The following is a 26,492-nucleotide window of genomic DNA, read 5'->3' as shown; positions in this document are numbered from 1 at the left end:
GTAGATACAAGCCGCTTCCAGCCCGAACGAACTGGAAGTCTATGGGGGAGGCCTATGTCCAACAGTGGACATCCTACGGCTGAGATGATGATGGTGATGATGAGAGCTTCTTGAAATAAACTTCAACGAATATTTTCTAGAGTCGATTAGGTAATTTGAGGCCTTATTACCATCACAATAGTTTTCACCACTGCTTTCTGGCACACGGTGTAAAACGAGGGTAAAATGAGAGCGAACGTCAGCGCGCTAGACAATAGGTCCGGTCACTGATCTTTAATCTGAACACGCTGCTGTCCCAAAGGCGGCCTCCGACGGAACTCCACTCATATTTTCCGCCGCGTTGAGTCAACACACGTCCCATTCATCGACGCAATGAAAATATTACCCTTTATCTTTTTGTTCGGTTTAAATGCTCGCCCCAGTGTGTGTGCAGTGACAGAATCCATTTTTGCAACAACTAAAATGGATTTCGGCTCGGCGATATGTGCAATCTCATTTTTTTCCTGTCAGCAGTCAATTTTTTGTAATGGGTTTTCTGAGTGAAATATTTTTGTTATACTTACCTACTGATAGAATACAATATACTCTGGACACATTTCGCATTTTTTATCCAGTTGCATGATGTTTAAGATCTTTTGTTTGAGTAGTCTTAGTAATAAAACTGTGCGGTAAGTATTTTAATAATGAGGTACGTACCTACAGGTAACTGTTAGGGTCGCCATCCACAGCGACAGACGGTACAAACTCTTATAGGTATCTTCTCGTTTCTTCAGTCAGGACTTGACGTAGTCTTTCCGAAACGATGTAGCATTAAAACTCGATTGCTTGCAAAACTCTCCCTTAGCGTCCAAGTCCGAAGTCGGCACCATAGGAGCACCCTTTGACATGTGGGAATTGCAGAGAAGCAAGCAGAAGCAAGTGGGAAGCAGCCTCAACAACTGCAGTCAAAAAAAATACTTAACAATCATCAACTTACCTACTTCTATGATAGGTTCTGGTCATTCCGCTTCGTTCCGGTAACAATAACGGATCTTCAATTTTAGACTTCTTCAACAATTTAGTTCAAAAAAATAGCGTAAACGGGCAGGCGGAGGAAAAAAGTCTATGCAAAACGAAACCATTACGCTATCTAGTGTCAGAATATGGTATTTAAGTTTTAAGCGCCATCTGTTGTGAACTAGCATAAAATTTTACAAGAGTACTCCTACTCAACACTAGATGTCACTAGTATGTATGTACACATTCAAAGTAAAATAATGTCAACGCCAACTCTTATGGATGATGGCGTTGACACTCAGCGTTGACATTAATTTATTTTCGTAATTTGGTCTAATCTCTACTATTCGTGTAATCAATCATGTTTCCCGATAGGATTTCTCGCTGTCATCGTTCATCCACATTACCTCTCATATTTCGTTTTCTAGATTTTTTTTACCGTACAACGGAAAAACTACTAGACACTGGCAAAATTGTCCTCCAATGGACAGAGCCATACTTTTTTTAAAGAAACAACAACAACAACAATCATGTTTCCCGGTGGGCCGACGGCATAGATCATTTCGTCGCAAATATAACATAAATAAATTAAATAAAAGTCACATTTTGTATCAATGTTTTTATTAACCTTAAAACGACCCCATTCCGAATAAAATTATTAAAAAATAAACAGAAAATAAATAGTGTTACTTAAGTAGATAAACTATATGCTAATCACAGTTAAAACAAAAAACAGCTGTCATGTAGATTACCATCAAAATTACGTACTTATTTCAGATTTCATCAAGAAAACGTATATTTTGTGAAAGTTAAGATTAAAGTTGTCGCGATTTTAATTCATATTACTACGATTTACGGGACTTGATTAACAATCAATAAAACGTGGTAATAGATACTACTAACACTATGTTCTCGTTACGATTGCAGTTAGTGTTACAGGTGCTAAAGTAATATAAATATAATATAAAATATGAATAATAACATTTTATATAGTGTGATTGAATCCCGGGAGTCATAGTAATATGAGTAAACCTTACATTTCCAAGAGCTGCCATTTTTCCTAATATGCTTAAATAATAAGTAAAAATGCCAATAAGCAACAATTTTCAATTGTTATTTTATTCTTGCCAAATCGATTCCATCTACATATAAAATCACAATATTTTTAAGGCTATCCAAATTGGAATATCCATTGGAATGTTTAGAATATTGGAATTGGCTACAATATTTAGTTGAGCATTTAAATACACATAAGTAATATTCTATTGAGAATCACGTCCTCGTTTAAGTACAAATAGTAGAGCAATTCAAATAGTTTGTCTATATATTGTATGTTCATATATTGACGCGTGCGCTTCTTGAGGGCTAAGAATCTATAGGTAACTATACAACTGCATTGAGATTGAAGATTTTACGTATCAGGGATGTTATGAACAATGAAAGTAGTTTATAATTTAGTCGTTGGCTGCTGCACCACCCACTGATTAATTTCATTTGACGGATAAATGTGATGCCGTCTCTGTCTATTCGACTAAAATTTAATCTATGGATGGTGTGACAGGGGGTAAGTAGCCATTACTCTGCACCAACCCGTGGCGCTCGTGGTCGTATCATCTTCGGCTTCGGTTATGGTTAGAACTCCACAACATCCCTGGTAAGTAAAAGGCGCGGGAGAGGATCAATGTTAATTATAAGCTTCCTTCACCTTATTACCCACTATAACTTCAATACGCAAATATTGGGCGCAGATTATCACGCAACGAGAGAGAAAGAGAGCAATAGAGATAGATATATAACTGAACTACTTTCTCAGACGTCAGACAGTAACTTTTCCAATACAGTATAGGAGAAAGAGGTTGGATGACATTTCATACTCGATTTCCTTGCATTTTCCAAGTGTAGATTGTTTTAAGCTACGGTCGGACGTGGTGTTTTTAAGGGTGCTTTTAGTCTAAAGCTGATGCCAGCTGCGAATGGAATGGACTCTTCTTATTTAACCGTTCATTTTCAAACTGGGGACTGTTTTAAAAGCCGTAACAAACCATTTAACGGTCCGGCGTTATGACAAGGATGCAGTTATACGTTAGAATGGGTCTAATTACCGGACATACTCAGAAGTCATCAGTCTTTTGAAAAGATCATAGCATCGCAAAGCTTGTCTACTTCAGTCGTTATCAGAATATCTGATTTATCCAACATGCTTACAGTCGATGAAACTAAGTGAGCCTACATGAAACCTTTGCACAATAAATTGCACGAGGGTTTCTTTCTTCGCCATGGTACCTACGTCAACACGATATTTTTAGCAAAAAGGTTTCACGGTATATTGTTTTACGCTTTCACGATTTTCGTTTTAAACGCATTCACTGCCAGCCGACTTCCACAGTTGCCACCGACGCACATGTGCGTTCAAAATGTATGAATAGTTATGACAGCGGCACTGGGCGAAGTTCCGAAAACGCATATATGCGTCGGTGGCAGTGAATACGTTAACTACTCAGAGAACTCACTATGATAGAACGGAAGTAAATGGTTATTTAAACAATATTTCATTACGCGATTAAGTCTCGTAAATGAGTAGTTATGAAGTGCCACAGTGATATGTGAGTTTGTTCAACTATAAATAAGGTTGGTTTTTCTTTAATCCTATTAAAACGCCTGTTTCAATGCCGGCCCTAGGCTATAGAAAGAGGAGTGGTCGCTCTAGCCGTCAGATGGCAAGGGACGCCACTTTCCAGTTTACAGTGCAAAATAAAATTATGATGGCACCTTTTGATAGGCGCGGAAGCGGTGTAGACCAGAGGTTCTCAAACTGCGGCCCACGACACGACTTTATTAGGTAATGGATTTCAAAACAGATTTTACATACGGGTCGAACAGTTGGATAAGTGTATTTATTATACGTGGATACAGCAGTGTGCAGCAAGTGCAATTACACACAAAAACTTCCTCCGATCATTACCTATTAATAGGTATTTCTGTGTTCTGTGTTCTTCGTGCGACAGTAAACCCTCACTTAGTCTAAGTAGCTCTTGATCATAAGTGTGACTAGACAATCTTGCTCTACATTGATGCTACAAAGGCTAGACAGCTTTGACCGGTTTCAAACGAAACGCTTTGCGAGTGATGACCTCAAGACGAAAAGCGCCCTATTGCTATTGTAAAGCGACATTCTAGAATATTACTGCTATTTTAAGGCGACAGTCTAGAATATTCCCTACTGCTATTTTAAGGCGACATTCTAGAATATTCTCATAGTGTTAGCGCAACCATGGTTCATTCTGTACTGGACATACATCATGCCAGAGTTGTGCCAGTAGTATAAGGCTGCCATGACGAGGACGTGCCACCACTGATGGGAATGCCCGATGTAGTCCACTCGTCCAGGGAACCAGCGCTCTGGGATCTGTGGAAGATAAACAATAGAAAATCAACTATAGGTAGTGACACGAGAGTTGAAGTGAACGATTACACAAACAGCTGATTGCGTAATAGGAGAATGAACGAAATGAATGAGTGAATGTCTAAATCCCGCTGTCATTGCATGACATGTTCATGTGTGCGTGACCTCAACTTTGGTGGTACTACCTATATAAACGATTACTTGCTTACCAGCGCCATTGCGATAGCTATGTCTATGCAACAAATGATTATGCATGTCTAACTATTGGTACCATGGTGAACGGTTGTGTTGCTCTGTGGATGAACACTGAATGAGTTCGAAACGCGACGGTGTGACAGTTGGGTTTGTGTGTTCTTATAGTGTGGAGGTCCACCTCCAGGACTTGCATGTACATATTATGACACCTTTTATCTCATAGAAAGATGGAGTCTTTCGCATAATATAAGTATAACATGAATTTAAATACTCACCTTGAAGGCGTAGATAAGAAACGCTCCGCCACTAATGAGGTACATCCCAATTACTCTAGGGTAGAACATCTGGAATGTAGAGAGGTAAATTTTATCATTAATGATAGGAATAATACTGCCCTCTTGAGCCAAAAGGCGCTATCTTAACAAAAAAACACTTTTGAGTTGTTTATGTCATATGATGTCTTAAGCTACACAATGGTATTAATAACTCAAAAGTGTTTTTTTAGATAGCGACTTTTGGCTTAGGAGGGCAGAATAGTTCTTGGTGAAAAAGCCATAGTGACCTAGTGGTTTGACCTATGGTAGGAGCCTGGCATGAATCAGAGGGTCCCAAGTTTGATTAAAGTAGCTCTGAGTTTTTCGAAAGTCATGTGCGAAATTACATTTGAATATCACGAGCTTCACGTTGAAGGAAAACATCGTGAGTAAACCTGCACAAACCAGCGAAACAAATCAGTGTGTGTGAAGTTCCTTATTCGCTCTGGGCCCACGTGGGAACTACGGCTCGCCCTCTTATTCTGAGAGGTTTGTACCCAGCAGTGGGACGTATATATGCTGGGATGGGGTGATACTTACTTGCACCATGGGATTCTCCAGTCCCCCCATGGCGTATATCCAGTGCAGCGTCGGCAACACCCCGTAGGCCGCCCAGCCTATGAACACGCACATCTTGACCAGATACGGCACGCCCAGCCGTGGGATCTGCAGCGTCATCGCTAACACGAAGATCAGGGTCACTGACACCATGTAGAAGGTTTTCAGCTCCTGGAATATTTATTTACAAAATAAATAAAAAATAGTCAAATACCATATTTAGAAATTATCATTAAGGTGTCTACACATTACAGCGTATCATGCCATGACCGTAATAGGAATGTGTCAGCAGGGCTACTACGAAACTCGAAAATCGAAGTTCGTGTCGTGCGGTCTCTCTGACACTTATACTGTTTAAAACGAGAGCGAGAAGGACGGTACGACACGAACTTCGAGTTTCGAGTTTCGTAGTAGCCCTGCAGACGGAGTGTCAAACGAAATGTCAAACGCATACATGACACGCCACGGCGACGGTTGGTTACGAACAATGCTAGTGGGCATAGCCTCATACTTTTCGATACAAATAATATATTTTTGCCTGACACGATGCTGTTAATAAGGTCACTTATTCCCAATTGTGACATCCGGTTTTAAATTCCGTTCCATGTAGGTAATAATACAGTTGTCGTGAAGTCACTATCCACGACCAATTGGCTCTGTTAAATTACTAACACGCATGTGCTAGTTCCAATCTTCGGTTCGGTCCAATGATTTTAGGCAAAGAACATAAAGTTCAACCATCCAGCTAACTTAATAATGCACCGAAAACAATTTACCTTCATGATAGGTTATTTGTTCCTAACAAATACTTATATTAATTTTCTTAAATTTGTGACGTAGCTTGTTAAGTACACGCGCACTAAACATTACATAACTCACATAGTGACACCAAAAGGCGTAGTAGACGCCAGATGTGTATATCGCGAGCAGCGACAGCGCGATGCCGAATAAATCATACATAAGGAATGCGTTGTAGTCGCATTCCGACCGGCAGGAGAATGTGTGGTATAATGCTGACAGGGCCATGCATACCTGGAACGAGAAAATGTTATATTAGGATAGAAAAATGTTTGCCAACCTGAGGTCCTGTCACAGGGGGTTCGCAGACAAAACCAAAATTTTAAGTTAAAATAGATTTTTATGAGTACCTATTAAAAGTAAATCATTTTTTAAGGGTCCGCGGATCATGATAAGAAGGCGGTAGGTGGGTCCGTCCTTGGAAAATGTTGGGAAACCTTGGCCTAGAGCCCATAGTGTCATAAGAACAGTGAATATATTGAAATAGTACCCTGTTGCCCGCGACTCCGTCTGGGTAGAATTCGTTCATCGCTATCTCGCGGGAACTATGCAATTTTCCGGAATAAAAACTATCCTATGTCCTTCCCCGGGACTCAAACTATCTGTATACCGAATTTCATCTAAATTGGTTGAGCGGTTTAGGCGCGATGAGGAAACAAACAGACTTACAAACTTTCACATTTATAATATTAGTGGGAAGTGGGATATAAACAGGGATATAAAACAACAGTTTTTTTCACGCAGCAAAAGAACTGTTCGCAGACTCAGACAACAGTTAGTTTAACATAATTTAAACCTCTAATTAGCGAGTCCTTTTCAGATTTATTCTTTGCATTTGTACTTGTTTTCCCCGAATGATTACAACAAATAATTTTATTGCAAGATGTTTTAACAAAACTATCTGTAATAAAGTTTGATTAGCTCTTCATACATTCTAAAACTGTCGGGTATCGAACGGCTTTGTATCCAAAAGAATGTCCGACTTAGTACCGGTTCATCTCAATTGTATATAACGGTGAGCGGACAGTCGCGAAGTGCTGCTACGAAACGAAGTAAATGGGACATTTCTAGTGTGCACGGCTATTAGGTAAGTAACATGCAAGCACGCAAGATTTGATTGGGAAGATGGTTTTGATAACTATATGATTCCTGAAGCAAAAAATTGAAGATTTAAATCCCTCTACTGGACAAAGATTTGTCTTAAGTTGGGGGAAGGGGGGAGGACAGTTGGGGATATTTAGTGGTTTTTCGACCTAGACCTTTTAAGCAGCCTTAATAGGTTGACAATTAATGGAAGGCCAATATATAGCCAATATTAGCAATATCTTGATTTTACCAAAGTAAGATTGTGTAGCTTACTGTACAACAACACGTAAAGTGAAGAAACGAATCAAACATTCATTGAGCTTAAATATTATTAAGATAATTATATCGATTGTACGACCTTTATAGTTCGCTTTCTTCTGTGGTTAATGTTTAAATGGTTTCACTCGTAATAGGTTAGAGGTAATTTGAACGCTTGCTCTCTCTCGTAATCATTTCTAGTCAGCCGAAGCAATTGACACTATAAGAGAAATACTTGTGCTCTTTTGGGAATGGCGAAAATGTTTGTATAAATAAACATGCCCCATGTCCAGGGGAAATTCGAAGTTTGTATCATACCGCCTCTCTTACTCTCCTATTATATGCCATTAGGAAGGTAGGTAGTGTGAGCGGGACGACACGACACGAAGTTCGAATTTTGAACTTCGAGGCCAGGGCCACAAATCTCACGGAGGCCCCGAAAGTCCAGTATACCTGTTCGCTTACACGAATGAGACTCATGCATTCTTTACGTTCCGATGGTTCACCATGTGCGTTGGTGCCCAAGTGCCCCGGCATTCCCTACGATGGTTCTGACTTCTGAGTATACAGCATGCGTTAGAGCTGTACTTGTAAAAGCTGAGCCCCGATGCAACACTGAGCCACAACGCTATTTGCGAAATTGTTTATTTTCATAGCTTAGCTCGGCACACTGGTGGAAACTCACCATTCAGCTACTTCACATAATCTCTGATCGAAAGTACCAAGTTCTAAGCGATTCAAAGAAAGTTTATAGATTTAAGTGCGTAGGTACATTTCAGTAAGTTAGCTACCAGTAGTCAGTGTAGCCTGAGCCTATAACTATTACCAACCGTAGTATAATTGAATTAATGCTATGCTCACGAGCGAAACCATTTGCGGGTAATTTATTTTCATATCGATTTTACATGTTCATAGGCGGAGTTTTAAACCCGCGTCTTTCATATACGCAAAAAGAGAGGTGTTATAAGTTTGACCGCTATGTGTGTCTGCACCGTAACTCTTAAACGGGTGGACCGATTTGAATGCGGTTTTTTTTATTTGAAATCAGGTTTTTAATCAATTGAAACTCGGATATTCTTCAAAAACACTATTATAATGTATTTAAACACGAAAATAAATCTGTCTGTCTGTTACCTCTTTACGCCTAGAGATCAGAACCGATTTAGACTTGTTATAGAGATAGTTAGAGACCCCGGGAAAGACGGGATATTTTAAACCCGGAAAATTGTGTATTTCCCGCGGAAAGAGAAACGAAATTGCCCACTTGCTCGTTTGCCATCCAGTCGAATAAAAAAAATCGCCGATGGAGTGGTGGGAAACCGTTAGTAAGTTTATAAATAGACTAGCTTTTGCCCGCGGCTTCGCTCGCGTTAAATTTGGAGTAACATACATTTACTTTCTGCGATACATGTTTCGTGTTTTGATTAATTTTTCGGAGGATTACATGGAAATAATAATACAGACAGATTTTTTTTACACAGTGGTGCAAATTTTGTAATACAAAAATCAACCTACATACGTATGTAATTAATTACGATTCTTACCAACTTTGAAACCCTGCTTCGCTGGTTCAGGGTTAGATTTTAGAAAACGTTACTACGCGTTCTTTTGCCCGCGACTTCATTCATACACGATATAGGATTATATCCCGAGAAATTGTAAAGTTAGGTTATGGTCTATTCTAAAATTCTTAATTGTCGATTAGAGAAACATTGTAGCTTTCTATTATTGAAATAATTTTGAAAATCTGCCTCAAAATTTAAACTTATTTTTATTCTGCGGAAAGTTTGCATTTTTTTTAAAGTACTCTATTGTCAATCAAGGATAGTGAATCTTTCTATTGATAAAAGATTTTTTTAATCAGCTCAGTAGTTTCAGAGATTACCCCCAACAAACAAAGAAACAAACAAAGTTGAGATATTTTCCTATTCCATGAGATTTTCTAAAAATCTTTCCCTAGTGCACCTCTGTATTACATTAGGTCCATTTATGCCAAATTTCACACCGTAGCATGCTGAACTGTTGTGTTGAGTTCGAAACGCGTCAGTGTAAAGTGGTGGTGGTGATAGATGGATTTGTGTGATTTGTGTGTATTCTTACAGGGTGGAAGTGGAGGAACTGCGTGAACACACATCATAAAGGTCGCGGGTGAGCGAAGTAATTGTGTCAGCTCGTTGAACGTACCTATATGTTAAAATTCGTAGCAATGCTATCAGCCTTTGAGGAGTTCCGTCATCAGCAGACGACGCTGGCTGCAGCATCAGGCGGTGTATATCATTTAAACGCATTGTCATTGAAATTTAACAATCATGTAAAGTCTTTTGCGTGTGCCATCAACTTTTGAGGAACTCCTACGGAGACGATCCCCGCCAGGATGAGCAGGATGTCACTGCTAAATAATTGTTACCTGATTTACATCAGTTTGCCAAATCTCCAGTCCCCAGTTTTATTGGTTTAGCTTATACGTTTTTCTGATTCAGTTGGTATATAAAATCATCTTTATTCTTTTTATCCCGTGGGATATTCGAAAAACCTTTGAAACATTTTACCTATTAGTATTATCTACCTGCATGCCAAAATTTGAAGTAATATTTATAATAACGGAGTTAGGGCTGCTTTGAAGCGAAAATATAAAACCCATTTTATTCCCTATCCCGTGGGAATTTTGATAAACCTGAAAATTGTTTTTAACTGTTAATATTACCTACTTGCTCGCTAAATTTGAAGTCTCTAATAATTAAGTTACGGAAAAAGGGTCATTAATTGAAAGTAAAAATACAAATCCAATTTATTCATTATCCCGTGGGAATTTCGGAAAATCGTAAAAACGGTTTTTAGCTGTTATTATTACCTACTTGCATGCCAAATTTAAAGTTTCTAATAATTATAGCTACGCAAATAGGGCCATTTTGAAGTGAAAATATAAATCCCAATTTGTTCCCTATCCCGTCGGAATTTTGATTAATCCTGAAAACAGTTTTGAAGTGTTAGTATTACCTACTTGTTCGCCAAATTTGAAGTCTCTAATAATTATAATTACGGAAATAGGGTCATTAATTAAAAGTGAAAATACAAATCCCGTTTATTCACTATCCCGTGGGAATTTCGAAATATCCTGTAAAGCGTTTTAGCTGTTAGTATTACCTACTTGCATGCCAAATTTGAAGTTTCTAATAATTATAGTTACTGAAATAGGGCCATTGCAAAGTGAAAATATAAATCCCATTTCTTCCCTATCCCGTGGGAAGTTCGAAAAATCGTTTCTTAGTGCGCGTCTACACCTATTAAGAAACATATGTTCCAAATTTCAAGTTTCTAGGCCCAGCGGTTTGGTCTGTGCGTTGATCTATAAGTCAGTCAGTCAGTCAGTCAGTCAGTTTCTTCTTTTATATATATAGATTTGGCCACCTTACGAGTACTTAAACTGGTTATTAAAATGATATCAAATTTAATTATTATTGTATTAGGATTAGGATAGGAGGTCAAAAATTCACAAGATTAACACATAAAGTTGTTTTACGACATATGTTGTTCAGAAGTGCTAAGTAGGAACACGATTGTGAAAGTATTTTGTGAACAGCGCTCCAGCGAAAGTTTTTGATATCTGCCCTAAAAGCTGTCTGGCCTCACTAGAGCTTTGTTAGCTTTAGGATGTATTCGCCATGGCGAAAGTTGTAATCATCTTTTTATGTAACGTAGTGTATTTGATACAGCGTATCGTGCCATGACCGTAATAGGAACGTGTCAGACGGAATGTCAAAGGCATACATGACACGCGACGGCGACGGTTGAAAGTGCTAGTGGGCATAGTCTCATACTCTTCGATACAAATAATATATTTTTGGCTGACACGTTGGTATAATACGGAGTGGTTGTTGTCGTCGGTTGAGGACCTCGTGAAGACTATCTTGGGGAAACAGTGAGGTGGTCATAGGGTCTAGTGCCCAACCCAGGATGTTGGGCTACCGATTCAAAATTCTATAATACTGACTGACAAATAACCCTAGATACGCCAATGGAGATGGTTTCCCCTAGTTGGCAATAGAGAAAGCTGCTGCCCACTCTTACATCGGGTCCCTAGTCTCCTTTTGTAACACCTACGGCGGAGAGATGGGTCCGACCTGTTCGAAAAGCGGGCACGGATAATAAGATATGCCTGTCGTCAATTAATACGGAAGAGAGATATGCAAAGGAATTAAATTGATTAACATAAAATTTAACGAAGATCATGCATGAGATATTCTATCATATTTAATAACAACACACGACATTACTGCGTACCTATAAAGGATTAACAAATCAAATACGAATAAAAACTTTCCAAGCAAATGAAAAGATATCGACTTCAAACAAGTGTTTGTATAAACAAAATAATAGCAACCGCGAAGTAGTCAGTCGGTGTTGATTTTTTGTTAATTTATAAAGACGCACGTCTCTGCGCGTACTTTCACTAGAGAAAAGCAGGTCGCATCTCGGCTTTCGAGTGCCGGACCAATCGGCGGATAGCTCATATTTCGTAATAATCTGCACGCCGAGGAAATTATGGTGTACGTACGCAATACAAGCCAGTAACTAGAGCCGTGGAAAAAGAAAATGTGGAGAAAACGAACGATTATATTATGCTCTGGTCTAGTTTTCTTAGTGACCACACTGTCCGCAAATGTCTAGTTGTCGCGTAAGTTTAATGCCCCTTAAAATTTACACCTAATAATCTCAAAGATAATGGGCATGCAGTAAGCTCATCAATTCGTAGTTATAGATACAGATAAAAATAAGTTTCTGTTAAAAATTACATTTATTTAATACAAGCTTTTTTGCTGACTGTATTTGCATTGTCATCCAACTTACATATTATATGTATATCAAATTTCAAGTCAATCCGGCCACTGGAACTAGGTCAAAATGAACTTACAAGATTTGCCCAAACAACGACGAAGGTAAGTTACTCGTAAATAAAAGCTTTTAAAAAGTGAAGGCTAGACCACTATGCCAAAAAGTATCAATGGTTTTCTTTTTACTTTGTAGGGAGCCATGCAGTATGGAGTTTATTACGAAAAATGTGGAAATCGCTTCCGTGTTCGAATTCAGATGATCATAACTGCAATAGGTAGAGCGGACTGCATAAGTAAAGAAAGAACGATCAATAAAATTAATTACCAAAAGAAGTAAACTTTATACGACATGTTATGATGTTCTCTACCATACACGCGCGCAGCTAAAACTAACAGGTTTACGTTATCAAACCAGTTTTTCATCAAAATATCGTACATGAGATGTCAGCCTAATCAATCAGCTATTGAATTGCAAATATTATAAACAAGCGAACAGTTTAGAGGAATAAATAAGTGGCTTAGGGCTTAGGGTGTCCCAGAAATCGTCGATAATGCAATCGAATTAGGCCCATCGCATTAAAAAAATTGCACTATTACATTATTCACTAAAAATAAGCTTATCTCTTGTAGTTTTTAAAATGGTACATATCACTTACTACTAAATTTGTCCAACATTTTATGAAATATCGCTATTTATCTGCAACAGAATGGAAGCTTTTCACACTCAATTTCATAATGATTTATTTGGCAAACGTATGGAATATAATCAACATGACACTTGCAGCGAATAAGATTCCATTATGATGCGCAGTTAATTTTCTTGGACTGTACAGAAGAATAGACTTCAGTCACGGTTTTCATTTACAACAAAATTGTTGGTGTGGATTTAAATTTAGACTACGCGCAAAAACAGTAGATAACTTATACGGTTACGTCCGCGCCCGAGTTCATTAGCACACAATCATACATAATAAGGCACTAATAAATGGTGTAACTTCAATTATCATTAAATATCACCTTTATTATGACGCGCGAGTGATATTTCTACTAATATTGCTCTCGTGGAAAAATAAGTAGAGCTAGCTCGCCGCCATGGGAATTTTGGATAATCCCTTTTTAGTTCAGCTCTATACACAAAAAATTGACTGCTAAATTTCAAGTCTCTAGCCACAGTGGTTCAGGTTGTGTTTGTCTGTCAATCAGTCAGTCACTTTTTAAATAGGTATAGATTTAAGAATTTGTACTTCTTCAGAAGTCTAATAATGCAAACAGTATTCTTTGTTTTACTGACTATATAGCTCATTGTATGAGCTACGTATCATTTTAATTGCTAATTGCCCATATTTATTATTTTTCTTTTTATCTGCTCGTCACAAGCAATTTACTATCTCATCAATTTACAGTCACATGTTATATCTTGTAAATTTCAACTGTATGACTTCAGTAATAACAATTTGTATTGTATTAAGTTTCTTACGGCTAAATAAGCTATTAGATAGAGAGAGATAGTATATCTTTCTATATAATAGTCGGTTTAATGAGTAGGTATAAAATTAACTTTCACTGTAAGCATCTATAGATTCTACAAATGTATATCACAATAACGTATCGAAGTAGATAATAGTACATTAAACACTTCTGATTAAAAGTGGTGTAGGTGACTTTAAAACAAAACATCAATCCTTACTAATATTATAAATGTAAAAATAACTGTCTGTCTGCTGTTACCTCCTGACGCTGAACCGCGTTATTGAGATAGTTGGAGACCCTGGGAGGACACGGGATAGTTTAAGATAGTGCGTGCGTGAATTCGTACGTGTGTGCGTGCGTGCGTGCGTGCAGAACAAAGTCATGAAATTTGGCACGTTTGTTTATAATGCAACGTCAATAAAGACTACGTTGTAATTTTTGGAATTCCCAAGGGAATTTAATTCAACTGTCTCTAATGGCGGAAATCTAATGGCTTACGCGTGCGAAACCGCGGGTAGAATCTAGTTGGTATAATAATCGTGATAGAGACTCACCATGAAGCAAGAGAGCAATATGGCGGCCACCACTTTGTCCGTTACGGTCGCGTGGATGTTGATTATCACTAGATCGTTGATGGTGAGCCCGACGACTAGGAAGAAACCGAACAGATGTGTCCATATGTTCATTGTTTCGTTCGTCCACCAGAATATGCTGCAATGAGAAATTTAGTTTTAAAAAATATGGTATTATAAGGAAAATATAGACATTAGGTACAGCCAACAATTAGCGAAAAGAAAAATTATTTAGGTTAAAAATCGGATTTATAGCGATTTTCAGAAAAAACCATATGTCTGTCTCTTTCTCAAAATCTTTTTTGCAGCAGGTAAGTATGGGTATGGCGCTTACTTATATATGGTGTCACATGCAAGTATGTCTTTTTCTGTCTAATCTTGAATTGAAAACCTTTATAAACTCTGTTAAAGGTAGCTTAAACATTGATATTCTGTCCGATAACATGCATAGTTAAGCTTTTATTTATATTTAAATAAATAAAAAATAGAAATGGAGTATTGAGGGTGCAGGGTCATTCAACTTTTGGTGTTGTTTTGCTGCTTTATATAGAATATAAACAAAATATCTTGTACGACTAGGTCTGCCAAGAATTTGTTTATTGCTAACTCATGTATGCAATTTTCCGGGACAAAAACAACCCTAGTATGTTCTATGATGTCAAACTATGATCTCCATACCAAACTTTATCTAAATCGGTTCAGCGGTTCAAAGTGTGAAGAGGTAACAGCCAGACAGACAGACATAGTTACAGTTAGAGTTACTTACTTAGTCTAAGAAGCTTAGTATTCATTTTAATGTTTCGATTCAGCAAATGATGTCATTAGATAGGCAAAGGTGATATACTGATAGCAGTGGCGTGTCGTCGTAACATATCGATTCCCACCTTTGCCTAAATTTTTTTGACATAATATCTACACAGTTACACACTACCTCTAAAGAGTTCCATCTGAAGCCATAGGTACTAGCCATACCTACCTAATTATCTCATATTAATCTTATTTTTTACTTGACGTTATCTACATACTTCTAAAGAGTTGCATCTGAAGCCATGTCTACCAAACACGGTTTTCTCACTCTCCGAGTTGCCTAACAAAAGGGTTTACGCCACGCGACTTATAGCTTGGAATAATTTACATAAGGCAATGTTTTTCATTACAAGCGCACATAATTTTGCGCTTAAATAAAATTTCATTTGCGTGTTTGATTAAATATCTATATTTGTATAAGTTAGGCTAAGGCTAAGGATATATGTGTGTGTTTGATGTATTTTTAACAGACTTAAAAAAGAGGAGGAGGTTCTGTTCCGCTGTACGTATGTTTTTATCCAAAAAAGTATACTCCTGAAGATATCCCACCGTCACTAAGTCAGGATCTGATGAGTGGATCCTAAAGAAATCAAGGGAACTCTTCAAATATTGTAGATACACCTGGAGGCTACACCTTCATCGTAAGTACTCGTATCAGCTGAATGACGTGAACAGCTGGACCAAGGCCTCCCTAAAGAGTTCTGCAACGATCAATCCTGCGTTGTCCAATGTCCACATCCAACCAACCGGTTCCCGCGACCTTTATTATAAAGTATCTATGTGATTAGCCGCCACAAGGATTGCACCTTTAATATTACCCCTGATTTACATGAAACAATGGTTAAATAAACCGACGACTACTGTTGAAAACATGAAATACATAGTACCCCATTTACCCCATACCCCAATTTAATTCGCATTAAGAAATTGGTTTAAATTTTCTATACACACCAATTCATAACTGTGCCTACCAAGCAATGCCGCCCTACATACACACAATTAACTATGTACATAACTAACATGCAATTCTGAACGGGCTCTCCACTCTGGTTAACACAGCTATGATAGAGTATCTATGCAGGCTAACATGAATCCATCCATTATCAACAGCCATATCCGTACTTTTCACATTAACCTCCTGAGCCCTCGCATACTTTATAAAGGACTAATTGTTCATTTAAGAAAGAATTATAAGGATTTTGAAATAAAATCCAAAATAACAATAAAGCAGGTCAACCATGTCTAGGTCTTAAACGCTAAGTTTGTTAAAAAATTTCAGGACTCAGGAGGTTAAGTTAGAAAGGCTTAAAGTTCTTGTACTTTGCGTTTTAACATTATGTTTGAATAATAACTGATGCTTATCACAATAACCGTGGTTTATGGTGACTTGTGACGGGTTAATGTTCCATTTGCTTGAATTTATGGTTTTTTTTTTGCAAGAAAGCGTTGAACATGAGTTTTTGCGAGTCCGTTATGCCAAAAAGTACCTAACTACCTTCATTAAAAATACTTACCTACTGCAATAGCGAAACTATTCCTACACATTGTACCTATGTTGGGAGAAGGGAGATAGCTTCGTTTCTTTTTTAGGGTTCCGGAGCCAAAATGGCAAAAACGAAACCCTTATAGTTTCGCCATGCATGTCTGTCTGTGTGTCCGTCCGTGGCTTTGCTCAGGGACTATCAATGCTAGAAAGCTATAATTTTGCAAGGATATAATATATTATGTAAACTATGCCGACAAAATGGTGCAATAATAAAAATTTTTTTAGGGTACTTCCCATAGACATAGAGTGGGGTGATTTTTTTTTTTCTCATCCAACCCTATAGTTTGAGGTATCGTTGGATAGGTTTTTTAAAACCATTAGGGGTTTGCTAAGACGAATTTTCGATTAATTGCGAAATATTCAACTTTAAAGTGCAAATTTTTATTAAAATCGAGCCCCCCCCCTCTAAAATGTAAACCGGTGGGTGGATTTTTTTTTTAAATTCAGGTTGGTAGTAAGTATATCAAACTTTCAAGGAAATCTCTATAACGGCTAAGTTTGCTTGAGAATTATTAGTAGTTTTACTCTTAAATAGCAGCCTAAGGTATAAAATATGCCTAAACTTGGAAGATATTACTTAATTTTTTCGTAATGGCTACGGAACCCTATTTTGGGCGTGTCCAACTCGCTCTTGGCCGGTTTTTACATTTGATTAGCACTCAAAGTACATTCTGATCGCAAATTTAAGTATTATTGTAAAGTAGGTAGGTATAGGTACATTATGCGTAAGCAAACATGTTTGTTTAGCAAAATCCTACTACATGCTACTTATATTATAAATGCGAAAGTTTGTGTGTATGTTTGTTACACCTTTACGCTAAAACGGCTGGACGGATTTGGATAAAATTTGGTATGTAAATAGCTGGACATCTGGAATAACATATAGTCTACTTTTTAACCCAATATTCCCACGGGATTGGGTTAGAATATCGAAATAACAACCGTTGGGTTTTAATAGTGGCATATTTATTGCTGGTCTATGTTTTGTTTAAGTCTTATTTATTTTCTTAAGTTTTTTTCTATATTGTACCATTTTTTGCCCAAATAAACATTAAACATTAAAGTCACGAAATTTGACATAGTGACTTTTAATGCGATGTTAATGAAAACCACGACGTAATTTTTTGGGAATTCCCACGGGAATTTTATTAAAATCCCGGAATTTCAATTCAAATGCTGTATATCTAATGATTTACCCGTGCGAAGCCGTGGGTAAACTCTATTAAGTAATATTATAAATGCGATAATTAGAATGTTTGTCATCATGATGTCTGTCTGTGTGATTGTCGCTTTTCACAAACAACTCTTAAGTGAGAAAAATATTACATTTTATTACTTCCCAAGTTTGTTTTAGTCAAAATCATTTAGGCATCAATTGCACTGCACATATCTAATTTGTTCACTGAGAATAGATAAAATCAGGTGTTCCCAACTCATTAGTAATTCGTGGCATCGCTACAAGTACCTAAATCTACAAAAAACAAGCTAAAAATTAATTTTGTTTGATAGTAGGTATTTCTGTGAAAAGGAAAGTTAATTTTCAGAGACTGGGGTTTTTTTCATTACTTGTGCTGTGAGAATTTACTACATGCTAGTACTTAATTTTAATGCCCTACCACCACAACCCTAAGTATTTCGATTTCATATTATTTCAAATTGATAAAAAGGATTCTATCACTTAAGGTTCTTTTTAACCCCTGACGACACACATGGGGGTCAAACATATAACACACACACATATTAGGTGACTCTGTATGTATAGGAACAACAATACTCACACAGTAGCAGAGACCTTACTTTTGTTCAATTCATTCATCTCAGATTTTGTGTATTTACTATGTACCTTAGATTACATAAAATCTTACCTTTCCCAGCACAACCGTGTCGGCAATAGTTTTCTATAACCATCTCGGATATATGGATTATGCTGGAGATATTCTGGTGCCTGTTCGAACTTGAGCAGCTGGCGGTAATTGACATATTCAATGTCTTCTTTTGTCAAGTTATTGTTGTCTTCCAGTTTCTTACCCCGTCGGAGCAGAGTGGAGCCTGAACAATAATCCGCATCTTGCCGACATTCTTCATCTACCTGTGGCAACTTTTTGTTAGTAAAAGATCCATATTTTATTAAGATTGCATTGAGTTATAAAACTATATAACAGAAGTTTTTTCTAAAAAAAAAAAAACCGAGACATAAGTGCACTTGTGCGATTATGCCAGCTTCATTGGAAGACTTGATGGCTAAATTAATGACAGGATTTAGAACTTAGAATGAAAAAAATTCAAAAAAACAGTACATGAATATGGCATTCACGGAAAATGCAATAAACAGAAGCAGGAATGATCAAGTGTGTGTATATCTTACTAGATATTATTATTGTAAGACAACAGTGAATTATATCAAATATGTATGGATATCGATAAAAAAATGTACATTTCGCAAAAACAATCCTTTATTTTTTGCTTGAATTATTCATGGAATGCTTACTATGTAGTTTATCATTTTATCAAAATAGAATGATCACTGGTTTTTTTAATTACTTACAAAGTACTTTATTTATACTTACTTTTTCTAATGACATAAATTGCAAGGTTTCCGCTTGACACTCGCTAACTTTTCTTGTCATAGTTAACGTCATTTTTCTTCCGATTTTGTGTGTAAACACAATTATTTACGTAATTTTACACTTTATTTACGTACAGTGCTATTTATGAAAAGAACATGATTTAATAATGTTGTTTTATATACCACAGCCGAAAACCATCACTACACAATTTTGTTTGAATTTAATATAGTTTAAATTCAAAATTATTTATACCATTTTTAACTCAAATACAAGAGTTATAATTATATGAAAAACTTCAAACTATAGCACTGGCAGATTGTTGACGTTGACGTCTGACCGCCTCCTTTAAATAAAAATTTGAAACTGGTACTACTGACTGGTAACTAACTGGCAGTGTTGCCACATACAATTTTGGAAAAACGGTAGAACAGGATACAAAAATTAGTAGAAATTGGTAGAATTTGAAATGGAAAATAGGTAGATCTACCAACTCAAGGTTAATTCATTTTTAATGATTAAAAATGTGCATTAAATGTCTTGAATTATTTATTCGTGATGTTTAGTTTATCCATATTCTTATGAAATAATCTCAAATGTTCAGAGTTAGGATCTCCACTTGATTAACGCGTTCCGTTTTAAGTGTTGAAATTACAAGATAGGCTAAATTCGATAGTAAGTAAGTAACATTTCATTACAGGCGTGGTAAATTGTTTACAATCGTAATATTTTGAAAAATAGGTAGATTTGTGGCCAAGGGCGGTAGATAGGTCGAACGGAGGTGAAATAAGTAAATCTACCAAAAAGTTAGTAGATGTGACAACACTGCTAACTGGTTTCTGATTTGCAGTGCTGCCAACGACTCGGAACCTGATATCGCCATTTTTCACAGCTTGAGTAGCCTAATGTAGCCAAATATGAACTGAGGTCGCCTAAAATAGTAGCCTATGTGTTGTTCCAGATCAGGTGTCAAATTTCATAACTCCAAGGAGCTGCAAGATTATATACGCAAAATATTACTACGGAACACTTCACTGCGCTTGGTCAGTTTTATTATTTATTTTGCATGTTAGGGCACAAGTACCGATTGTGGCCATTTATTGTTCAAATATACAATTGAAATAAATGTATAGCAATAAAACATTAAAACTGTATTCGTTTCAGTATAAACTTTTGAAAACTCACTAAAATATTGTTTTAATACTATAGCTTTTTATATATTACTTCAAATGTCAACTGGCCAAAACTGGCACTTCTACCCTATTTTTAATTATGTTTTTATTAATTCGTCCACTTTTCTTTTTCATCCCATTTACACTCTACATTTTGCGTTGGAGGTATTTTTTTTTCTTGTGCTTATGTCAATTTTGTGATTCTCTCGTTCAACTACACTACTATAAGGACCTTGTTCTTCAAGTAGCCTAAAGAGCGACCAGTCGCGATTAAGAATTTTACGTCGCCGATTTCCATCCCGAGTAGCCTAATTGGCTACAAATTGCCTACATTAACAACACTGCTGATTTGATGCGTTGTGTCTGTCATCTCATCAGTGTCATTCATTCATTTGACATATTGGAAAGTGGAGAGTTTTCCCGTCAAAAGAAAACATCTGAAATAATGTTTATACCCATGAAACTTGAATATAAATAGAATTGTATTTGAGGATTAAAGTTCTTCATTTCTTGAAAATCTATCATCTGTCTGCTTAACCCTCGCTAAACCAAATGTGACAAAATCTAATCCGTCTTTTTCCATACTTACATAGATTTTCTCTAAATTACTTGTAAAATATGTTACAAAATAAATTTTTCCAAGTGTAAGTAATTCTGTTCAAAAAATTACAATAATTATTATTGAAATTTTGTAAATAACAGAAGAACAAAAAATAGGAATGTACAAACTGCATGGGCTTGATTTCTTTATCTTTGTTAAAAAATATAGCTACGGTCCGTATCGGAATCATGGAATGTTTGTTGCATGTTTCGTCAGACTGAAATATTAAACTTCTAATTAAAGTAAAATATTATAATATATTATCTTATCAATATCCTTAGATAAAGCTCCGAATCCGCTGTTTGATTTGATGGTCTGCCGCGTCTGCCAAATCGGAACGTGTGACCAACGTGTAACACACGTGTCACACGTGTTACAGACTTATTATTTATTGGGAACTATATTTTCTGTCACTTAAATTTAGATTTGTCACTAAACTGCGATACCCTAATTATTATATCTATCCCTAAGAAATGTTTTGGTCATCAAATTAAACAAATCTGTCTTTAAGTATGAGTCATCAACCTGTATCCTAAATTATAGTTTGATCATCAAAATCCGATCACCAAAATAATAGATCTGTCACCTAATAAATAGACAGTTCCTTAATTCGATGCTTCTACTTATTCTACTAAGGCAGCAGGGCTACTACGAAACTCGAAGTTCGTATCGTATCGTCCCTCTCGCTCTCGTATTAAATGGTATAAGTGTCAAAGTGACCGCACGACACGAACTTCGAGTTTCGAGTTTCGTAGTGGATCGGATAATGTGCAAACGATCAAACACTGAGCTGAGATAACAGCTTTACGAAAAAAAACTGCCATACTAAGAACTAATTAAGGCCCTTTTGATAACCAAACCATTTTAACTTTATTTCAACTATGGATGGATGGCCACTTAGCCGGTTTTTTGGGTTCGGTAACTAGACCCTTAAAGTTTTGATATGTCCGTCCGCTCGTCTCTACGTCCGTCCACATTTTAGATTAGAGACTGGTAGTGCTAGAAGCCTAGAACGCTGTAATATTGCATGTGTTTATAATATTAGCAGGGAACCTTACACAGCGCGTGGCCCGTAAAAGTATTTGACCTATTTTGTTTCTACAGAACCCAAAACATTTGGAGCTTTGCACCGACCGAGACGACTTTGATTTTAATCCTTACGTGGAATAGGTACACTATACTGCTTACGATGGTGATTTGCATTCTACCGGTCTGATTTTCCGACTGGTGTCATCGAAGCCAGCTAAATGGAAACTCTGACGAAGTATTAGAAAAATTATAAATATAAATCACATAGATTCGACTCAATGGCGCGGCACCTAGAATGGGGTTCTTGCATTGCACGAAGAGTGCCGAATGAAGAAGCGGCAGGGTTACTATACGAAATTCGAAAATCGAAGCTCGAGAATCGAAGTTCGTAACGTACCGTCCCTCTCACTCTCGTTTAAATAATATACGCGTCAGCGGGACGGCAAGATACGAAGTTCGAATTTTGCACTTCGTAGTATAGACCGTGTGTAATGACTAATGAATGCTTAGTACAATACATACTTGAATTTTTACTAGGTGCTGCCCGCGACTTTGTCTGAGAAGAAATCGTTTATCGCGCGTCCTCGGGAATAATATCTGTTATTTATTCTGGTCTTCTAATATTATGACATATCAAAAATTTCATGGCAAAATTTGGTTCAGTAGATATTCACATTCGCATTTTTATTAGAAAAGTAAGAGTGAGGATAATACAATAAAACGACGATAAAAATAAAAAAAGGGGTTTTTGTGAAATTTAAAAAAATATCTTCATTTAGTTCCGTCATCTACTTCAGTTAGTTCTTTGCGTGGTAAATCCAACATTACTACCTGGGAACAGGGAAAGTTTCATATTGCAAAAATGTGTTTGAAAAATAGCTACTCGCAATCCAAAAATAGCGCCGTGAATTCCTCTTTCAGACCAATCGTCATTTCCGGAAACATTGTGTTGCATGTTCAGAAAACTCAAATGACATAGATTAAAATTTGTCTCAAAAGCCATTTAAGTACTTTTTCAAAGAATTTCTAGTAGCAAATCACGTTGAAATTGGTCTTAATTTGTCTTTTACTTCATTTGGAAGTAATTTGAAGTTATTTCGAAATTAAAAATGTAAAAAAAAGACAACATTTTACATCAAATTATTAAAATTCACAGTTAGCAACTCTGATCTTCCTCTAGAAATGGTCGATTTTCCTGTTTGCTGGTCTCCACTCGCTGAGAGTGTGTTAATTTTGTTATAAACCGTGCTCTGTTCTAAATATTATTATTTCTTAATATTTGTTATTTTTAATTTTTATTTATGACTCTCAGAGCAAGTATAATTGTGCATAAATGAATATTACTGCATAAAACGACTTGGTGGTACTTTTGCGTTGAGACGGGAGCCATCTTGCAATCTCTAATCAAAGGTCCTTGGCTCACAGTTTCGTTGTCTAGTTGAAAGTCAGTTTATTCCATCATAAAATAATCAAATGGCGTTAAAACGAATTAATAGGGTACGTATTCATAATTGAGTTTTATATTTACCACGATCAAATCGTTGTAAACCAAGTGTTGTAAAATATGTATCCAGACTTGGAAGTGAACGTTTCGTCATTGTGAATACCTATTATCGAAATTCCTTCTGGATAATTCCTTGTGTGTGATTGTTTCGCTAAAATAGTGTGAACTCATATATTTTACACGTTGCAATGACTTTCCTATATGATAACGGTGAATCAGTGTTCTACGTAGGTGACAATTCTGTGCACACGGCGTACATAGAATGTCGGAATTATGTGCCAATTTTGAGGTTTTCTTCTCTTATTGTGAAGTGCGCAACGTAAAAATCCCATAGAAGCAACTTGCAAGCGTGCTTTGTTATGAGAAAATGTCCGCCTAACTGGTGGTGTATCGAGCAATGATAGACCATCGGTTTATTTTGTAAATGATGACATGTCTGACTGATTTTGGTATTGCTTCTGGCCGTGTTGTGACACTGTGTACACGTCTTGTGGTTTAATTTTCAGGAATTACAAGACCTTGGCAGAGATCCCCCCGCACAATGTTCTGCAGGTCCACACGGCGAAGATTGTGAGTATTAGTCTTATTGATCTAGGTACCTATCGTTTTTGTGACTCATTGTCGCATTACAATAATAGTGAGAAATATTGAATGGTTACAGTTTTATAAAGGCTATAACTGTGAACAAGTGTATGGAATCCTAGCAATATGCTTGAAAGTAATGTTTGAGATTTGGCTTGTTTTATATGAAAATCATTAATGTTACTTTTAAATACATTCATTGATCATGAAGATTCGTAATTTATTTTACAATTGGAAAAATATTTGTAATAATTGTTCTGATTTTTTTTACTAACATGGTTTTTTTCGTTTTTAGTATTCCATTGGCAAGCCACAATTATGGGTCCAGTAAGTAGTTTTTTGGTACTTTGTGATTATTATCTCAAATATGGCTAGAGATGAGACATTAAACATTCTATTATTCATATTCCAGGTCGACAGTCCCTATCAAGGAGGTGTATTTTTCCTGACTATACATTTCCCTACAGATTATCCATTCAAGCCACCTAAAGTTGCATTTACAACACGCATCTATCATCCCAACATAAACAGTAATGGCTCGATCTGCCTGGACATCCTGCGTGCACAGTGGTCTCCAGCTCTTACCATATCTAAAGGTAATTCCACCTTACATATCAATAGGTGAAAAAAAAAAGTCCTAAGGGTACTGTTGCAACACAAAGAGAAAGTTATGTACAGTGGTAAATTAACAATGGGGGGAAGGGGTGGTCTGCCCCAGGCATCTTCTGCTTCACTGATACATGTTGCTTAAGAAGTTGAAGTCCTTTATGTTGATAATTTGTCTTTATGGAAAACAATGTTAATTTTAAAGGTCCTGCACACTGGATGCATTTGTGCAGTCTGATCAGCTCATCATACATTTGTATTATATTTTATGTTGATCTTAATGCAGGATAGGTATCTAGTGTGGAACAGTTAATTTAAGGTTCCAGGATAAAAAATAGGAATGGTGATAGGAAATTGTGTGACTGAAAAATCTTATTAGAATATTTCAAATTGGAAAACTAGGATCTACAAACAATTGTAGCAGATGGTTACTAGGAAGTTTTACTGCTGCTATCAGGAGTCATTGCCAACCTAAAGCAACCAATTGGCAAAAACAAAAAGTTGAAATTTTGCTAGAACTTTCTACTTTCTTTTCTTTCTTTTCGCTACAACTTTGTAGCGAAAATACAAACTGAAACATAGATGCACGGAAAAACCAGAAAAAGAGACCAGCACTGGGAATCAAACCCAGGTCCTCAGCATTCCGTGTTGCGTGCCATACCCCTACACTTCACTACCACTGGACAGGAGTACAGACAGAAAAGTAACAAAATTTGGAGTTTAAATATAATACAAAAAGACTCCAAAAACCAATCTTACAAAGTTGTAGGTTAAATGCGTAAGGCAGATAGCATTTTGGTGCTTAATTATTTCATAACACTAACACCATTAGGTACCAACAATGTGTTAACTTATAAACTACTCAGTTCATGTTCTTAATACGAATATGGTTCTGTTTTCACATTTATGATTTATCATTATTTTATATTGTAAATGCTAAGTTTAGCGTTGACTTGTTCTAGTTCAATATTCTGTTGCATATTGCTATATTGCTTGTCCTAGTTTAGCATTATGCCCTCTCTCAATAATTGATTTACTGTCATTTTTGACTTTTCATTAGCAGGATGTAGGGTTAACATACTCAAGAGACATCTGTTAATTAGTATTGAATTAACATTAGCAGAAATTGATTGTAAAACAATTTGATACACAAATGAGTTAAATTGTTAGTCTTCCGAGACCTTAGGAGATATAGCGTTAGGTAACTGTTTTCACTATTGAAATTTCGAAATTATGCACAGGTTGCTCGAATTAACTAGAACGACATATTTAAATTTTAGAGGCACAATCGTGATTTAAAAACATGACCTTGCAATTACTACTTTCTTTCTTATCATTGGTAGATAACTATGCCACCCCAGATTTAGTGAGAAATTATGCTCATTTACTTTCCATGTGCCAATAAGCTAAATCAATGTGTAAAAATATTCATGACATGATCCCCATGATCCCATTCAAATTTGTGTCAGTTCAATGACATAATACACTATATAAATTTTATTAGATTTTGTGAATTGAATGTATCACCATCAATCTTATCGGCAGTTTTGCTATGTCATTGGTATCTGTTTTTTTATGATTCACAGGAATTTTACATTT

General features: G+C 36.5%; 2 protein-coding genes across 2 annotated transcripts in view; one reads left to right on the top strand and one right to left on the bottom strand.

The window, feature by feature from the left end:
• Positions 1–1,606: 1,606 nt before the first annotated feature.
• On the bottom strand, positions 1,607–19,780 carry LOC141432157 (progestin and adipoQ receptor family member 3). Its single transcript, XM_074093614.1, has 7 exons — positions 19,403–19,780; positions 18,701–18,924; positions 14,465–14,621; positions 6,346–6,498; positions 5,449–5,637; positions 4,870–4,938; positions 1,607–4,402 (listed from the first exon to the last, which is right to left on the bottom strand). The coding sequence occupies exons 1-7, from the start codon at positions 19,472–19,474 to the stop codon at positions 4,238–4,240; spliced, it is 1,029 nt and encodes a 342-aa protein (XP_073949715.1). The 5' UTR covers positions 19,475–19,780; the 3' UTR covers positions 1,607–4,237.
• A 3,597-nt stretch (positions 19,781–23,377) lies between these two features.
• Positions 23,378–26,492, top strand: part of eff (ubiquitin-conjugating enzyme E2 eff) — a 6,066-nt gene continuing 2,951 nt past the window's right edge. Inside the window, exons 1-4 of the mRNA XM_074093613.1 lie at positions 23,378–23,698; positions 24,212–24,275; positions 24,583–24,614; positions 24,700–24,883. Coding sequence (XP_073949714.1) covers positions 23,675–23,698; positions 24,212–24,275; positions 24,583–24,614; positions 24,700–24,883 — 304 coding nt within the window. The 5' untranslated portion in view covers positions 23,378–23,674. The remainder of the gene's footprint in view (positions 23,699–24,211; positions 24,276–24,582; positions 24,615–24,699; positions 24,884–26,492) is intronic.

This window comes from Choristoneura fumiferana, chromosome 10 (assembly GCF_025370935.1).
Source record: "Choristoneura fumiferana chromosome 10, NRCan_CFum_1, whole genome shotgun sequence".
NCBI classification, from domain to species: domain Eukaryota; kingdom Metazoa; phylum Arthropoda; class Insecta; order Lepidoptera; family Tortricidae; genus Choristoneura; species Choristoneura fumiferana.
This window is presented reverse-complemented; position numbering and strand designations above follow the sequence as displayed.